At 47.8% G+C, this 13,526-nt stretch overlaps 1 protein-coding gene across 7 annotated transcripts in view; it reads left to right on the forward strand.

Moving 5' to 3' along the window:
• Nucleotides 1-13,526, forward strand: part of FMNL2 (formin like 2) — a 125,786-nt gene that overhangs the window by 109,339 nt on the left and 2,921 nt on the right. For 3 of the 7 annotated variants that reach the window (XM_066999316.1, XM_048081026.2, XM_066999322.1), the window contains exons 16-26: nucleotides 2,783-2,907; nucleotides 3,458-3,660; nucleotides 4,857-5,091; nucleotides 5,838-5,906; nucleotides 6,068-6,148; nucleotides 6,539-6,668; nucleotides 7,047-7,210; nucleotides 7,904-8,005; nucleotides 8,529-8,627; nucleotides 9,544-9,667; nucleotides 12,853-12,983. In XM_066999316.1, the coding sequence (XP_066855417.1) occupies nucleotides 2,783-2,907; nucleotides 3,458-3,660; nucleotides 4,857-5,091; nucleotides 5,838-5,906; nucleotides 6,068-6,148; nucleotides 6,539-6,668; nucleotides 7,047-7,210; nucleotides 7,904-8,005; nucleotides 8,529-8,627; nucleotides 9,544-9,667; nucleotides 12,853-12,968 (1,448 nt within the window). In that variant the 3' untranslated portion in view covers nucleotides 12,969-12,983. Of the gene's footprint in view, nucleotides 1-2,782; nucleotides 2,908-3,457; nucleotides 3,661-4,856; nucleotides 5,092-5,837; nucleotides 5,907-6,067; nucleotides 6,149-6,538; nucleotides 6,669-7,046; nucleotides 7,211-7,903; nucleotides 8,006-8,528; nucleotides 8,628-9,543; nucleotides 9,668-11,418; nucleotides 11,553-12,852; nucleotides 12,984-13,526 lie in introns of those variants that run through there. The other 4 variants (XM_066999320.1, XM_066999319.1, XM_066999321.1 and 1 more) reach the window with 4 other exon arrangements.

Raw genomic sequence — 13,526 nt, forward strand, 5'->3', positions numbered from 1 at the left:
ATTCCAGCCTTTAAAGGTTTTTTTTTTCTTTTTTTTTTTCTGAAAGTGAAAAGCATCGTGGAATTGGAGGGTCCCAGGGTGTATTAAAAAAAAAAGAACAAAAGACGATGCTTGGTTGAGGTTACGGGTTAATCTGTCCCCAGTGGGTTTCCCAGAGCAGCGCAGTGGTCCTGCAGCGTGCAGCGCTGCTTGGCACCGTGGCTGGGGGAGCAGAGCAGAAAACTTGCAAGCAGGCGCTCCCTTCAGCCTCTGCTGGGCCAGCCTGTTCTCCAGAGGTCTTTCCACGTGGAGAAGACCCCTGCCTTAGCCTGGTGTCCTGGTGTGCGGGGACGGAGCAGCGGAGCGAGCCGTGCTGCAGTGCTCGGTGCTCCTCGAGTGCGGAGGCTGCTCAGCACAGTCCCTTCAGGGTTGGAGGGGAAGCAGTGAAGCGATAAACCTTGCTGTTCTGACCATCACTAACACTTTTTTCTCTGTTCTTTCTGCTTCCTGATTAGACGGGCCAATCAAGCTCTTCTGTAGGTTGCTCTCTGCTAAGTATTTAACTCTCTTCTCCCCTGTCCCCCTCTGTCCCTCTGTGCCGTGACCTGTGTGTGCCGCGGACGCGTGTGCCCGTCCGGGAGGTGGAGGGAGGGGTGCAGGCTGCCGCAGAGGGGTGCTGGGTGGAGCAGGAGCACGCGTTAGCTTCAGGGTGCTGCCAACCAGCAGGATTTGGCCACTCTGAGGCCCTGATTCAGCAAAGCACTTCAGCAAGTAATTAAGATGTGTGGTTTCTTTTGAGCTGTCCGCCAGCCACACTCTTTGCACCATTCACATCAAGAATTGTCTTTTTTCCCCCAAAGGCTGAAGCACTGAGACTGGGCAGCCTCCACCAGTTGCAGATGCCTTCCTCGGGGTCTGTACCCAGCCGTGACCACGTCCCCACTGTGCTGCCCTCAGTGGTGCAGCTCCCAGGGGCGTTACCTTGCCAGCTGCTGCTGGGTCTCTGTAAGGGAGGAGGAAGGGAATTTTTAAGGGATTTTGATTAGCTGAGGTGGGAGCTGGCTCACGAGGCAGTTCATTTCCCTTCCTGTCCTGAAATAACCCAGCAGCAGTTACTAATCTATTCTAATGTATGCATCAGATGAAAATGTTTTTTTCATGGATGTTTCAGCTTGGAAAAAAAGTCTTTTTTTATTTTAGGAATTATTTAGAAGTAAACACATTAATTGTACAAAGAGTAAAACCATTTGGCTTAGATGAGCAGAAGTTTATCATGCGTGTTCATGTCTTCCAGTTGGGTGAATGTATTTCTCAAAATACAGACTTGCAAGTTGAATATTGTGTATGTTCCCTGTTACTCACTGATGGTTCTTTGTTTCGAGCGAATTGTCTTGCCAGTAATTTATTCTCTGCAGTGTCCCTGCAATATGAGCATGAGCCCAAAAGGTACACAGATGCACAACTCAATTCTTTTAAAAGTGGGAGGACAAAGTGAGAGAAATGTTTTCATCGTTCATCTGGCCCCGGTGCACAACGGGAGAGTGTCTCCTGAAGCAGGTGGTCTCTGTCCTGCCCAAAACATACACACAGACTTGCTAGGCAAAAGTAAAATAATTATTTGCTCAAGTGCTATGCAAGCTGGGAAAATCCATCTTCTGAAATCACAGGGGAAGAAAGCTAGCATCTGTACACAGCATCAAAAAATGAGAGAGCTTCCTCCCACTACAGATGCAGGGTAGGAAGGAGCCAAGACTTCTTCCTTGCAGCAAATACTGGATTGAAATAAATCAGATGTGAACCGTTGGCACCTTGGGGAAACACGAATCTGCTGCGCAGTGCTGTGGTTCTGAGCATCCTCAGCTGGGGAGGTGGGGGGCATGGGGGCAGCGGGGCTGCTCTCACCTGCCTGCCTCTGTGCGAGCGCCCAGGCTTGCAGAGAAATGGCTCTTTTTTCCAGCACTGGAGATGAGGGACCAGGGCTTCTGTTTCCTGCTTGCAGTTTGGATAGAAATGGCTCATTTTCTAAATAATTTTGGAGCAACACGTTGATTGATTACTTTAATGAACATCCCGATTTTGTGGCAACTAACAACACTGTATGTACCTCAACTTACAAAGAAATGAGCACCGAATTACCAAAATTACTAATGCACCCTGCACTTCTGGAGGAATAGCAACAGAGTTGTGTTGTTTTCCTTGCCCCAACATTACTTCTTGTACTCTGTTCACTGATTAATGGCAGTAGTTAACCTTCATTTTCTGTAGCTTCCCTGTGTAAGTTACTAAAGCACACAAACTCTGCACAACCCGAGAAGACCAGACCCATTATTTCAGCTGTGTGGAAGCTCACGTGTGCTGCTGCCCACCCCTCGGGCTTGAAAAGACAAACCTGGCCCGTCTGAAGCCGCGCTGCCCCATTGCAGCAGGGTACCAAAACCTGGGGAGGGGGGCTTCTCTGCTTCTCGTCCCCTGTCTTGGGCTGAACTTTGCGACCCATCGGCTGCCAGCAGCACACCCTCCCTCCACATCGCTTAGGGAAAGGTGTCCTAAGCTGCAGCTGGTGGTTCAGTCCCGTCCTGCAAACGCTGGGCCTGAACCAGCCGAAGGGCTGGGTAAAAGCCTCTCTGCACTGCTTGCCCGTCGAGGCAGCAGGATCTTTTCAGGTTTTTCAGGGTGATAGTTTAGCTCTGGCCAGTTCTTTCTCCAGTGCTGAAATACCGACTCTAAAGACCACAGTCTGGGCGCATGGGGTGTTATTCAGCTGTCGGGGAATTTATCATTTCCTTTCCTCTGGTGTCTCTAGCTGTGAAAATCAAGAAGCCGATCAAGACCAAGTTCCGCATGCCAGTGTTCAACTGGGTCGCCCTCAAACCCAACCAGATCAATGGGACAGTCTTCAACGAAATAGATGACGAAAGGATCCTGGAGGTACGAGTGCTGTCTGCTGTCTTCTGCTTCCCACTTCTGTCCATAACCTGAGTCAATGCTGGTTTTTGCGGAGAGAGATTTTGGAAACAGGTCATCCAGTGGCCTGTGGTACCCAGTAAGGAGTCCTTGTAGCTGCTGGTATTGATTATAAAAAGTGCACAATTATTATGTGCATTTGTTTAAAGCAGATCAACCAAGAGGAAGATTCGGTTTTCCCAGCCTAAAATTGCTGGTCCAGCCTGGTGGGTTTGGGCACGTGTGGGCTGCACGCCAGGGAAAGAAGCCTAAAGCAGCACGGAGCAGGGCTGAGTACTCAGGTGGTGCGTGGTCCCTGTGCCCTGAAGATGCACGTGGCTGCATGGACTATTTGGGGTGGAGGCCAAATTTCCTGGTTACTAACTCGGGAGCACATGTTTACTACACCCTGCAGCCACAGCCTGAAGTACTCTGCTGCAGCCACAGGGTTTTACTGCAGCTCTGGTCCACCGTTAGGCAGTGCGGGCTGTGATACTTGCTGCGGGAGGGATAAATCATGTTCTTTCCTTTTTAGGATTTAAATGTGGATGAATTTGAAGAAATATTCAAAACAAAAGCCCAAGGTCCAGCCATTGATCTTACTTCAAGCAAGCAAAAAATAACTCAGAAAGGGTCGAACAAAGTCACGTTACTGGATGCAAACAGGGCCAAAAACCTTGCCATTACTTTAAGGAAAGCTGGAAAGACGGCAGATGAAATATGCAAAGCTATTCATGTGTAAGTAAAACACTTGTCAGCAAAGAAGTCATAGTCAAGATTTACTGTGGTTTTTGGTAAGTGGAATGGTTTTGAATTGGCAGTTGATGTAAATGTTTTTGCATCTGGAAAAAATCCAAGAGAAGGATGGAACCATTCTGAATTCCCACAAATCAGATTCCCTTGTACTGAAGTATGTTAACTTGCAGTTTTATGTTGCTGTATCACTGTATAGGCTTAACAAATTAACACGTCTTTTATTAAAGAACCTAATTCATGTGAATCCACAGCGTGCCATTGCACACTGAATCTCTCGTCCTGTTTACACGATCCTTTCTGTTACGATGAATGCTCAAAGCCCAGGGTGTCAGGGGGAGGCAGCTATCGCAGTGCGCTCCGTAACGCACAAGTTCAGTCCAAGTGCACTGGAAGCCTTGTGCATACAATGAGCTTTACGTAATCGCCCCACGCAGTGCCAAACCCCGATGTGATACAGGTGTATCCGACAGGCGGGGCAGGTCCCCCAGGGAATTCTGCTGCGCCCTGTCCCCTGGTGGTACAGAGCCTTGGCTGCCAGCTCCACAGCGGCAGGGCCGGAGCACAGGTGGGGCTGCTCCTTTGGGCTGGTGCTGGAGTCGTCCAGAACCTGGTGGTGTTCGTGGCCAAACATCTGCTATTTCTCTAAGAGTGAGATCTTCAAAATTTGGAAGTACAAGCATTACACTGGGCCCGGGGAGGAGAGTCACCCAAACCTGCTGTGGATTGAGGCAGCTCCAGGGTTTACGGGGCTCTGGCCCAGCAAAATAGCTATTTGTTCCTCCCAGCATATCTTGGATAAAAATGAGATGTGGCCATGCTGAGGCGAGGGCACTGGGCACTTTGTTCAAAACAGAGACAAGATGCCAAACAGCAGTATTCCCATCAGCACTCGTGTCTGTGTCGTCTCCTCAGTGCTACCTTGTTCACACCTTCACGTGCAGGCAGCTTCATGTGCAGCACTGTGTCCCTCACCCCAGCCAGGGCAACACGAGCAGGAGTAGCATCACAGCATCTTCGTAGTTTCTCACTACTTGACTGACCCAGGCTGACGTGTAGCTGAGCAGTGTAGGAGGCAGAGGTTGTGCCATTGGCAGCTCTCTCACTTCTTTTACTTTTCCGTCATTTCAGGTAGACCCTTGTTGTGACACTGCTGCTTCTGTCTTTTTGTTGTCACCCAGGTTTGACCTGAAAACGCTACCAGTGGATTTCGTGGAATGCCTCATGCGGTTCCTGCCCACCGAGAACGAAGTGAAAGTGCTGCGGCTCTACGAGCGGGAAAGGAAACCCATCGAGAACCTGTCCGACGAAGACCGGTTCATGATGCAGTTCAGCAAGATCGAGAGGCTGATGCAGAAAATGACCATCATGGCCTTTATAGGCAACTTCGCAGAAAGCATCCAGATGCTGACCCCGGTGAGTAGGAGACAACCCCCGGAGATGCCTCTGTGATGCGTTAGCTGTGCAGAACCAGGGCTGCCCGAGGCGTCAGCCCCCGCAGGAGAGCTGCTCTCTGTGACACGAGTCAAGCTTGTGGGGAGCATTGCAGCTACATGCTGGCGTGGGGCAGCCAGTGAAGGTTATAGAGAGTTAAAGGTTAATTTTTCTGAGAGATGGTTCGAGTGTCGTGGAGTGATTATGAGTTCTCACAGAGCCAGAATGAGAAATGATTACATGAATGAAAAAAGTGTTTTTCTAGGTATGTTTTCATTTATCAGGGACTCAGAGATCTCAGGCACTCTTTGTATGGCAGCTTGTATGCTGGGCTGCTCCATATCATCCTTCTTTTTCCCTACAGAAGTTTAAAACCAGTTTAAATAAAAATCTAGTTGTTTGTGTCATCAGAAAAAGTTACTATCAGTGCTGGTCTGGGAGCTCTTTGATGTGTGTCCCATCCAGTCTGATGCATCTTTCACAGTAATAAGGACTGAAATGTAAAGACAGTTTTACTCAGCCACATCTGAATGTGCTAAATCTGCAGTGCAAATGAATTATTTGAAATCCTCACATGCCAGGGCAGGGTAACATTCACGCTAGGGCCCACTGTATGGATCAAAACAAGTTGGTTTTTTTTTTTCTTTCCAAAATGTGTGCTGAATTTAATTTTACTCTGGGGTTTGATGTGCTTTATTAACCAGCCCTCTTCCTGTGTTTACCTGCAGCAACTTCACGCAATAATAGCTGCGTCTGTCTCGATAAAGTCATCCCAAAAGCTTAAGAAAATACTGGAGGTAGGTCTGATTTTGGGTACGTTCAATAGCCCAACCACTCGCCCCTTATGTGTGCTGGAAGCATGCATGGATGCCTACACACAAACTCTCCTTTCAGAGGTTGCACAGACACTGCGCATTTGTCCTGAAAATTCATGTTCTGCTCTGTTTCTTTCTGGCAGATAATCTTGGCTCTCGGTAACTACATGAACAGCAGTAAACGAGGAGCTGTGTATGGATTTAAACTACAGAGTTTAGACCTGGTGAGTAAACCGGAGGTGACGAGGCCGGTACCTCGCGGGGTCACAGGCTGCGATGCATTTCTTGTAAGCTGAGAGTGGCTGCTGGCTGCCTGGGGGCTCGGCCGGGGCTTTCCAGCCGGTAAAGGCAGTGGTTGGGGAAGGCACTTCCCACCACACTGTATGAGTTTACTTGGCTTATCATCATTTTGGAGGCCCCTCAGGAGAAGGCCACAAATCCTCAGAGGCTTTGCGGTCTACAGTTTGAAACCCACCCGGTAAACACTTACGTGAGCTTTTATAGCTGTCCCTATCGGTTGGAGAAACACCAGGAAAAAGCAAACACCACTTCAGTCACTTTGTTTGGTGTCCGCTGCACCTTAACCCAGCAATCTTTTTGCCTTTTCTCCCCAGCTCTTAGAAACAAAGTCAACAGACCGAAAGCAAACCCTGTTGCACTATATTTCTAATGTTGTCAAGGAGAAGTACCAGCACGTATCCCTCTTTTACAACGAGCTTCATTACGTGGAGAAGGCTGCTGCAGGTACTGTAACCACTGGGACCATCCTAAAAATAGACAGGTGGTTTAAGTGTGTGTACCAGTTGGTCCTGTAGTAAAGCCAACTTAGGAAAAGATGCTGAATTTTCAGTGTCAGCGGGTTGGCTGAGCTAGTGTGGGCACAGGGATCGGTGCTGTCGCTGTCCTGTCGCAGCAGTGACCTTCTGTGCCTGGTGAGTGGTGGTGGCAGTGCTGGTGCAGCAGGCACACGTGGCTGTGCGAGGGACTTCAGGGTGAGCCACACGCAGGCTGTGTGACACACCGCTGTGGTTTGGGGGCACTTCTCGGTGAGGAACTGTTCACGCTGTGGGTTTGGGTACTTGCGCAGCAGGAGTCATTCAGCAATTTCATTTTGTTTCCTAGTGTCTCTTGAAAATGTCCTCTTGGACGTGAAAGAGCTCCAGAGGGGCCTGGATCTGACAAAGCGTGAGTACACCATGCACGACCACAACACGATGCTGAAGGAGTTCATTCAGAACAATGAAGGAAAGCTGAAGAAACTGCAGGATGATGCCAAAATAGCCCAGGTAATTCTTAATTCTTCGAGATTGGCAAGGGGGTTTGGATGATGCAAGAAGCAGAACACCGTCTGTACACACACAAGTGCTTTCTGCTGAAGCCGAACTAGCTTGCAGCTGGTTATGGCACTATCCAGGGTCTCCTCCGTTCTAACTTAACAGTGTAAAATGGCCATTACTTGTGGAATGGAGATTTGTTGGCCTGTCGTGGTGTATAAATAACCTCTTCCATGCTGTTATCCTCACACATACTCTATCCTCACACATACTAACCACCCATTCTTCCTCCTCCATGGTGAGACTGAGTTTAGATTATTTGCTTGTGCTAGTATTTTCCTAGCATTTTTTCTTCTGGCTGCAGATACGTCTTACCTCTGTCAGCCTGGTGATAACCCTACAGATGTTCTTCTCAGCAAACTCTGTGGTTCAAACCCTCACGCTCCCTTTTGAGGCAGGCTTTAGCCCCTGAGGGAACAGCAGCATGTCACTGCAAAGGACATGCTGTTATGTACACAGCAGGGAGGAGAAGGAGCAGCAGTTCTGTGGATTTGTTCCTGAGTTCATATGCTAGCTGTAGATGTGCTGGTGTCAGCCAAGAGTTTCACACTGAGGAAATGTAGACCCTCACACTGAGTTCTGCAGTAACGGCTGGTGAGTATATCATGAAGTATGTGCAGCACAGTAACCGTGTGCTTTTTGTAGGATGCCTTTGATGATGCTGTGAAGTACTTTGGGGAGAATCCCAAGACAACACCCCCCTCAGTCTTTTTCCCAGTGTTTGTCCGATTTGTGAAGGCCTACAAGGTGAGCAGGAGCATCCTCACCTTCTCTTCTGTCCTCAACATTTATTTGGCACCTGTGTGGCTCAGGGTTCCCAACAAAACAGCTTGTGGCTCCCTCTAGCTTTGATGCAGAGTGAGCTGTCCTAGACAGCACAGTAACACCGGCCTGAGGCAGCACAAATAGTTGTTTTGGGATTACTTTCAAGGCTGAAAGACAATACAGCTGTCTGAAACGCTGGAGGAGTCCTCAGAAACTGAATGTCTGTGAGGCTGCAGTTTGCACCTTTAACCCTGAGTATGCGTCTTTTGGGATTGGGAGGGGGAGGTTGCGTGACCTAGAGAGGTCTCTCCCAGCCCATTTTTTTCAGACTTTGTTTAGAGATAGTTAAACTGCTACACCCTAAGCTTGCCTAAACTTGTTTTCTTGGAAAGTCCTGTGGTAGCAAATGATTGTGTTGTTTATTTGTAATATTCAGGTTCCCTGTGGCAATTTGAAGCTATAACCTGTTTTTTTTTTGTTGTTTGTTTTTTTGGGTGATAAATAGCAAGCAGAAGAAGAGAATGAGTTGAGAAAAAAGCAGGAACAGGCCTTAATGGAAAAACTTATGGAACAAGAAGCACTGATGGAGCAGCAGGACCAAAAGGTATGAAACAGATATGTCTTTCAGGCCGGAGCCATCATGTTCACAATTTTCCTGAGAATTCAATTCAGAAACCACAGCTCTGTGTAAGAACTTAAGTTGTCCAGACTTACAGTTGCCCAGAAATGTAGTCTCTAGAAGTTTTTTTCCTTATGGGGAGAAAACCAAAATGGGCTGAAGGAATCCAAGTGTATAGTTGTGCTACTTCGACATTTGCAAAATTCAAGAAAACTGAATAGACAGAAAGTCATCTGGCCCATATTGCTGTTGGCTAATTTTTTTTTTCTTCTTTGGCCTTTTATCTGTCTGAAATGCCGTCTGTATGAATTGTGCAGAGCCTCTCATCACTTGCAGGGACACATAATGTTCGTTCTCAGATCTTTCCCTTTTAGAGCATGGCAGCAGGAGTAAGCCCCGTGTTACCATTTTATAGGAATTTTCCTGACCTCTTTTTTCCCCGGGCTAATGCTTTGCTGTAGGAGGTTTCCCATGGCTCTACAATGGCCGCTTCGGTGATTGATGCTGCTTCACACAGCTCTTGTCATTAACAGGTATCTTTAATCCCAGCCGGGCTTTTTTCTTGGGAAAGGAAAGCCTGTTCTCATTGACTTAATGCTTTTCAGAGGTAAAAGGTTGGAGTTTCAGTTTCAAGTGAGGAGAAGGCTTGGAACTAAGTTACAAATGTAAGAAAGAAGAACAGCTTGGCAGCCAGGTTAACTTGTGGCTCTGGCCTTCCTCTCCATGGGATGTGAACTTGCCACAGCCTCGGGTTTTCCTGGTCTTGCAAAATTGGGCAGAAAACTGGCAGTTACTCGTTGGTTGCTACAAGTGGGATCACCTGGCATTTCAAATGTTCAGGAAAAGAGAAACAGGGTAACTGGAGGTCAAGCCTTACAAATCCTCTCTTCTTTGCTTTCAGTCTCCTTCACATAAAACAAAGAGGCAGCAGCAAGAGCTAATTGCGGAGCTCAGACGGCGACAAGTCAAGGATAATAGGCATGTGTATGAAGGGAAGGATGGTGCTATTGAAGACATTATAACAGGTAAACCCACTTTGTTCCACAATCGCAGAGGCCCTTTCACAAAGGACAGAAATGTGTATCTGCCTAGTAGCTATCGTAAGTGCTTTAGGTACTTGAAGTGTGATACTGGAGCACAGCTTAGGAAATTGTTTACTTGATGTGAATCAAATGTAGAAACTTATGCTAATGGTATGTAACAAACAAACCCCAATAACTTGCCTTTACATGTCCACTGTCAGTGCTGCCCGAGTTTGTCACAAGCACTGGCCTTGGACATGTGCTCTGTTTCTTCGCTCTCCTCTCGCAGCATGTTGGGACCCACTCAGTCTGATATTAGAGTAGGCAGCTCAGTGCCTGACCTCAGCAGATTCTCCGGTGGCGATATGCATGCCATGCAGATCTTTCCCAGAAATCTTTTTTTACCCTTAAATGGAATGAATGATGGATGTTTAACATTATTAAGAGCCTACATTTTCATTAAAATGTACTAACAGTAATTGCAGCACATTATTGCACAGTTACAGCAAATCATTTAGTCAACCTGAATGATTTATGACCCTAAACTGCTTCTGGTTTTACTGCTTTTCAGTTTGCTAGACAAAGCCCGCACTGATCACCAACCTAGGGTCACAGGGAGAGGCACGGAACCCGTTGTCACAGCCAGAGACAGCCGGGACATTGTGTGCAAACGTTTCCTGATAGAGCTGTTTTCTAAATTGTACTTTGCTCAGGAGACAAGTAATTTTTATCCATGCATCTCCTCTGATTGTGGTGCTTGGATTTTAGCACATATTCTTCACCTGTGATGTGGAAGGAACATGATTTTAACACTTTGATAGCTGTGCAGTAATTTATTTCTGTTGCACAGAAACTCAGAAAAAGGTCTTTGGGCAGGATTTCCTTGGCTACTTCTCCTGAATGTTTTCCAGGCCATTTTTTCCTGCAGGAGGGGAGGAGAGCTGTTTTATCTCTCAGTAAGGAAAGCCAGAGAATTTTTGCCCAACGAGATGACAGGGTTGAAACGCTTTTGCTGAAGCTTTCACAACTCTTTCTAACTTTGATTAATGGCTTCCTAAGATAATAGTCTCTAGGAGGCAGACTTGCTGTAATACCTGATAGCTTACTGCTTCTACAACTCCTTCAGACTCCTTGAAACTCAAATAGTTGACGAAGTGGTTCTCCTGCTCTGTGGGAGAAACAGATTGTGTGAAAGGTGACAGTCCACATGCAAATGGCAGTCCAGTGCAGGGAGGGCCAGACTCAAATAACCCCAACATTTCCTATGGTCTCGTGTCCAGGATTTCTATTACAGGGGTGTCTCTGAGGGCCTCAGGCCACGTAATAAGACAGGTTAGGCACAGAATGTCAGGTAGAGCTGAGGTCACTTGAATATGGCCTGCAAGGTCTCTGTCAATGGTACGGAAATAGTCAAAAGTGTCATTTAAAACTGGCTAGTGCCTCTTCAGGTGTGCAGGAAAGCCCTGCCGGTCTGGAACAGGCCACTGTCAGAAACCACAGCCATTTCTGGAGTAATGGCTTTTACATTTAGCGATGGTCTTTCAAAACCATTGAAAACTGTGTAGTATAAGAAATACTTATTCAAAGACTTAAAACTGCCTCGTTCCCAAATCTTAGTAGTATCATGAGACAGCTGATTGGAACATGTAAAACCGTTCCTGGATGTCCTTAACCAAGCACTAACAGTGTACTAATGCGATAGATCCGTGCTCCTCACTGCTCTGTTTGTCTGTTTGGCTGTTATTCCCATGCAGTGCTGAAGACTGTGCCCTTTACAGCTCGAACCGCCAAGCGTGGCTCTCGGTTTTTCTGCGAACCTGTTCTCACTGAGGAATTCCATTACTAAACTATTCCTCTTTCACATCTGATGCTCTTAGAAAAAAAAAAGGTTGCTGTAGATTTTTGACACTTCTCCATTTGTACGGACCTCAGCCAGGATCATGTGAATGTTGAGTGTATAGTAACGTCCAGCGTCCGCCTGAAGTTGTATTGTTGTCACCCTTGTTGCATGCTCTCGTGTTTCAGTAACTTTTTATTCCATCCCATCGACTTTGTCTTTGATGCTTTTGGCCATCCTTGCGTTTCAAAGGCATCTCTAATCCTCATGACAAGTGCCATAGAACAGCAAGTGGTGGAAGTCACGGTAGATCTGGTGGAGGCTGCATACAGTTGACAAGCCTTAGGAGGCCAAATGCAGTCGTGCAGTGACGGTTCACTTGTCTTTTCTATGTCATCTCTTCTGGCCTACAGATCTTTCTCTGTATGCAAATCTACCTGTGTAATACGCATGTAATAAATCGGCTGTATGCCAGGCAGAGTTACGGTCTGCATGAACTAAAGGGGACTCTCATGGGCTTTGCTTTCTGGCTTGGAAGGGTTGTCCGTAGTAATGTACGTCCTCTGCGAGGAGCCGCGTTCTGTTTCAGACTTTCTAACCAGCACCTGCATGTCTGCATGTGAGATACGGAATAAAACGAACAGCATCAAATCTCCTCTCATTCGGTCACATCCACGTTTAACTTTTTTCAGTTCCATGCCAACTTTATCTAAATCGAATCAGAAATATTTATTGGGCAGTAACCAGTTCCAGTGCTCTTGGTGGACTCAGTGCAGTGCTGCAGTTGGCTTCGTTCCAGCAGCGGTGCACGAACGGGGGGAGACGGAGGCAGCGACGCTGGGGAAACTCAGTTATTTGCCAGAACCATGGAAATTGTGACGATGAAAGGCTTGACATGGAACTGAGTGATTTACATCTTGTGGTGTAAAGTGTAAGAAGGGTGTGTTTAACCCAGCATGTTTGTTAACACTGTTGTCTTGAATTAAGGATCGAGTGGCTTAAGAAGACAACAGTGTTTCACTTTGCGATGTGTATTTTTATGAATGCTTCTAATAAAATTGCAAACTATAATCAGCTCAACAATTATTTGCTCTTTCAAGTTAATTGCTGTGTTATCTTCCTGGAGCCAATCTTCAAAGCAGCTTGGAATTTGGTTAGCAAGAGGCAAGGGTGGCCCTCTTGTCCTTTCCTCTCCTTGTCTAACCTCCTCTCGTAGCCTCGGCCTTACCCCTCCTCTTGCTCTGTTGGCTAACGTGCCCGGATCTTTGAACGCTGAGTTGACTTGCTCTTCATTTTCCATCCCATTTTTTACTTAACCATCATTTTGTGTTTGTTTTTTTTTTCTGTTTAGCCCTAAAGAAGAATAATATCACTAAATTTCCAAATGTTCACTCGAGGGTAAGGATTTCTTCTAGCACACCGGTGGTGGAGGATACACAGAGCTGGCAAGCATCACTTTTTACTTAGCTTCCTCCTCTCTCTGTACGCCAGACAGCCTGTCAGTAGTCGTGGCTAAGCGTAGTGCTGGTGAGAGCCCAAAGGCCAGCGCAGGTCCAGGCCCTTTGTCCTCACCCCTCTGTGTCGGGGGCCCGGTAGCCCACGGGCTGCTGACCCCTGCGTTTTGGCCCTTTCCCTCCCGAGGTAGCCCGAGCCAGGCAGCCTCGTCCCCAGGTCGGTTCAGCCCCTGGTTCCCTGGACAGGCCCCCAGCCCGCAGCCGGGTGCGTGGTCCCCATCGCCCCCCGGTCGGGGTGTGAGGCCAAGAGCAGCCGGGAGCAGGGAACAGCAGAGGCAGCCCCGGCACGGCCCCTTCTGCCGGGGGCACCGGGGGCCGCGGAGCCTGGGCGTACCGGGAGGTTTGAGGGAGGTCGTGCCCAGCCCAACACAGATTTGTTTCCCAGGCAAAAAGATAAAAGCCTGCCTAAGCAGGAGGTGCGGCGTGCCAGGCGTGCCCCTTACGTACTGCACCCTGCGGGGTGGCACCTCCGTAGCACAGGGAGCCCCGCCGGTCACCGCGTCTTCGCAGC

The sequence above is a fragment of the Anser cygnoides genome, chromosome 6, assembly GCF_040182565.1.
Source record: "Anser cygnoides isolate HZ-2024a breed goose chromosome 6, Taihu_goose_T2T_genome, whole genome shotgun sequence".
NCBI classification, from domain to species: domain Eukaryota; kingdom Metazoa; phylum Chordata; class Aves; order Anseriformes; family Anatidae; genus Anser; species Anser cygnoides.